A 2,487-nucleotide genomic window follows, 5' to 3' on the forward strand; every position below is an offset into this window, starting at 1 on the left:
TCTTTAATCTATCTATCTTTATGGTGGGAGACTCTACTGATGTATCGTGTACAGCACACCCAATGTGCCAGTTTTATCTACACACCTAGTGTGTATATACACTCAGATATATATACATATATACACATATATAGATATATATTCATGTGTATGTGTGCCATGACCGATAGTTCTGTGTATGTGGTATGTGTGTGAACTTTATGCAGGTACCTACACATCCGTCTGTGCTGCACGTATGTAATATGTATGTATATGCATGTGATGCACATATATATATATATATTCATGTATATATATATGTATATGCGTGTATTTCTGTGTATGTGTATGTGTGTAGGTTTGGGAGTATCGTAATTGGACTCTTAATCATTTAGAGGCCGTTTTCGAAGAGGCCCTTCTAACCCTCGCCACGGGAGAAACCCACGTCGAAAGAGACCTCTACAAATTTATCAAAGGTATTCACAACGATATATATATATCTATATATCTATGTGTATAGATATATGCATGCATCATGGAATGCACACATAGCAACTTTCTTCTTCTCCTCCTCTTTGTGTTTTTCTCTAGACTTCTCGCGAACATGTCGACTTCGCATGGATGGAGAAGCACTTATCTATCCATGTATCTAATCATACATATGTAGATATATATATGTATCTATATATCTTCGTATAGGCACACGTGCATACATGTAGACACTTGACTGCCTGTGTGGTTTATACATTTTCTTCTTCTTCTTCTTCTTGCTCTTTCGTCTTGTGCCTTTTTTCTCTCTGGCAACTCGGAGTTCTGTACAAGACTCATACGTATATGTATATATGTATACGCTGTATATGTATATGCCTTTCAGAGAGAAGGAATACAAGGAGGGTGGAGATTGCTGTATGATACCTTTCTTGCCTCTCTTTCAGGACAGTCTGCTTAGGCTTTTTTCCTCTCGATCTATCTCTTATGCTTTCCTCGCTCTCTTCATGTCAGAATTGGATCGCTCTCTATCCAGTCGAAGTGTCCCACATACACTGAAGAGGATCAGAGATATCTAGACATATCTCTATAGAGCTATCTATCTCTCAGGTGTATGTACACCACCTCTGTCTGTCCTGACCCCCAGTCTATCTCTTCCTGCTTGGGTTTATACTTCTTTATCTCTGCTTTTTGCTATCTATCTCCTTCGAATCCATCTGTCTGTCTCTCTCCAATCTGTCCCTCTTCAATCTCTTTCTATCTTACTTCTCCCTTTAATCTATGATCTCTCTCTCTGTCTCTCTCCTGTCTGTGTATCTTTTTGGTAGGTCGTCGGTCAAGGAGGTGTCGTATAAGTTTCCATTTATATTTTCAGGAGTTGTATGACTTCGAGCTCTCCTTTGTCAAATGGCGTCTCGTCAGAATTTCCTCTGCGACGTCCATACAGAGGAAAGTGAGCGACCGGAGAAAGGTGGGCGCCCTCATTGCGGAGAAGTCTCTCCCTAAGAGAAGGCACGTAGCTGAAAGAGCCAAGTATGCTATACAACAAAGAAGAGTCAAAAAAGAATTGCATAAACGTCAGACTCTCAAGTAAGCTCTTCTTCTTCTTCTTTCTCTTTCTTCGATATATCTACACCTACTCGTCAGCCCAACTACCCGCACCCGCCTACATAGATAGATGGATATATACATATGTATATACACATATGTATATATATGAATATGTATATACAGGGGGAGAGAGAAAGAGTGATGGATATCTGAAGGTCTGCTAGTATAGTATGTGTATGCATGCGTGTATATATCTGTATGCTGCCGTTGGCTGGAAAATGTCTTTTCGCTTCTGTAGACGTCGTTTGAAGATAAGAGACGCGACGGAGGCTGGTCGGGGATACTGAGGGGAGGATAGAAGAAGACATACCTACACGAGCGACAGACGTTAGCCCGTATAGACACATATGTCACCCTACACTACCTCTATACATATACACATCTACAGGCAGACATCTATATAGAGATAGATTAAAGATAGAAGAAGCTAGATAGATACATTAAGGATAGATAGATGAAGATAGATAGACGAATCGTGGAGGACATGTGCTTCGGCCGTGGTAGAGACACTTCGTGCCAACTCGGGAAAGCGAGGGATCTAGGACGTGAAAGACACACAGCAAAAGAGAAAAGAAGAAAGAGAAAGAAAGAAAGAAAGTAAGAGTGTCTTTGTATCCCCTGTGGGTAGAATGACCTGGGGGGGTCATCCGTCTGTACGCCTCTCAGTCGGTCCCTCTCCATGGAAGCGAAAGAAGCGTCACTGTCTCTCTCTACAGCGCAAGAATAGAAAAGAAAAGAAGACGAAAATGGGGAATTTCACTTTACTTCTTTGGGTTTCTTACATTATTCATCTCTAGTCTATATCGATTAAGGACACATCCCTCCGCGCTTTCCCTCCTCTCTTCTCTCTAGTTCGATCTTCAACGTTCACAAGGCCTCTCACCTCTCTCTCTATCTATCTTCAATCTA

The 2,487-nt window shown here is 41.2% G+C and overlaps 1 protein-coding gene across 1 annotated transcript in view; it reads left to right on the forward strand.

Moving 5' to 3' along the window:
- CSUI_010699 (c2 domain-containing) overlaps positions 1–2,487 on the forward strand; it is a gene marked incomplete at its 3' end in the record, with an annotated part of 3,846 nt that overhangs the window by 831 nt on the left and 528 nt on the right. The window contains exons 2-3 of the mRNA XM_068070801.1: positions 338–455; positions 1,296–1,557. Of these exons, the coding sequence (XP_067917223.1) occupies positions 338–455; positions 1,296–1,557 (380 nt within the window). The remainder of the gene's footprint in view (positions 1–337; positions 456–1,295; positions 1,558–2,487) is intronic.

The sequence above is a fragment of the Cystoisospora suis genome (genome assembly GCF_002600585.1).
Source record: "Cystoisospora suis strain Wien I chromosome Unknown contig_8036, whole genome shotgun sequence".
NCBI classification, from domain to species: Eukaryota; Apicomplexa; class Conoidasida; order Eucoccidiorida; family Sarcocystidae; genus Cystoisospora; species Cystoisospora suis.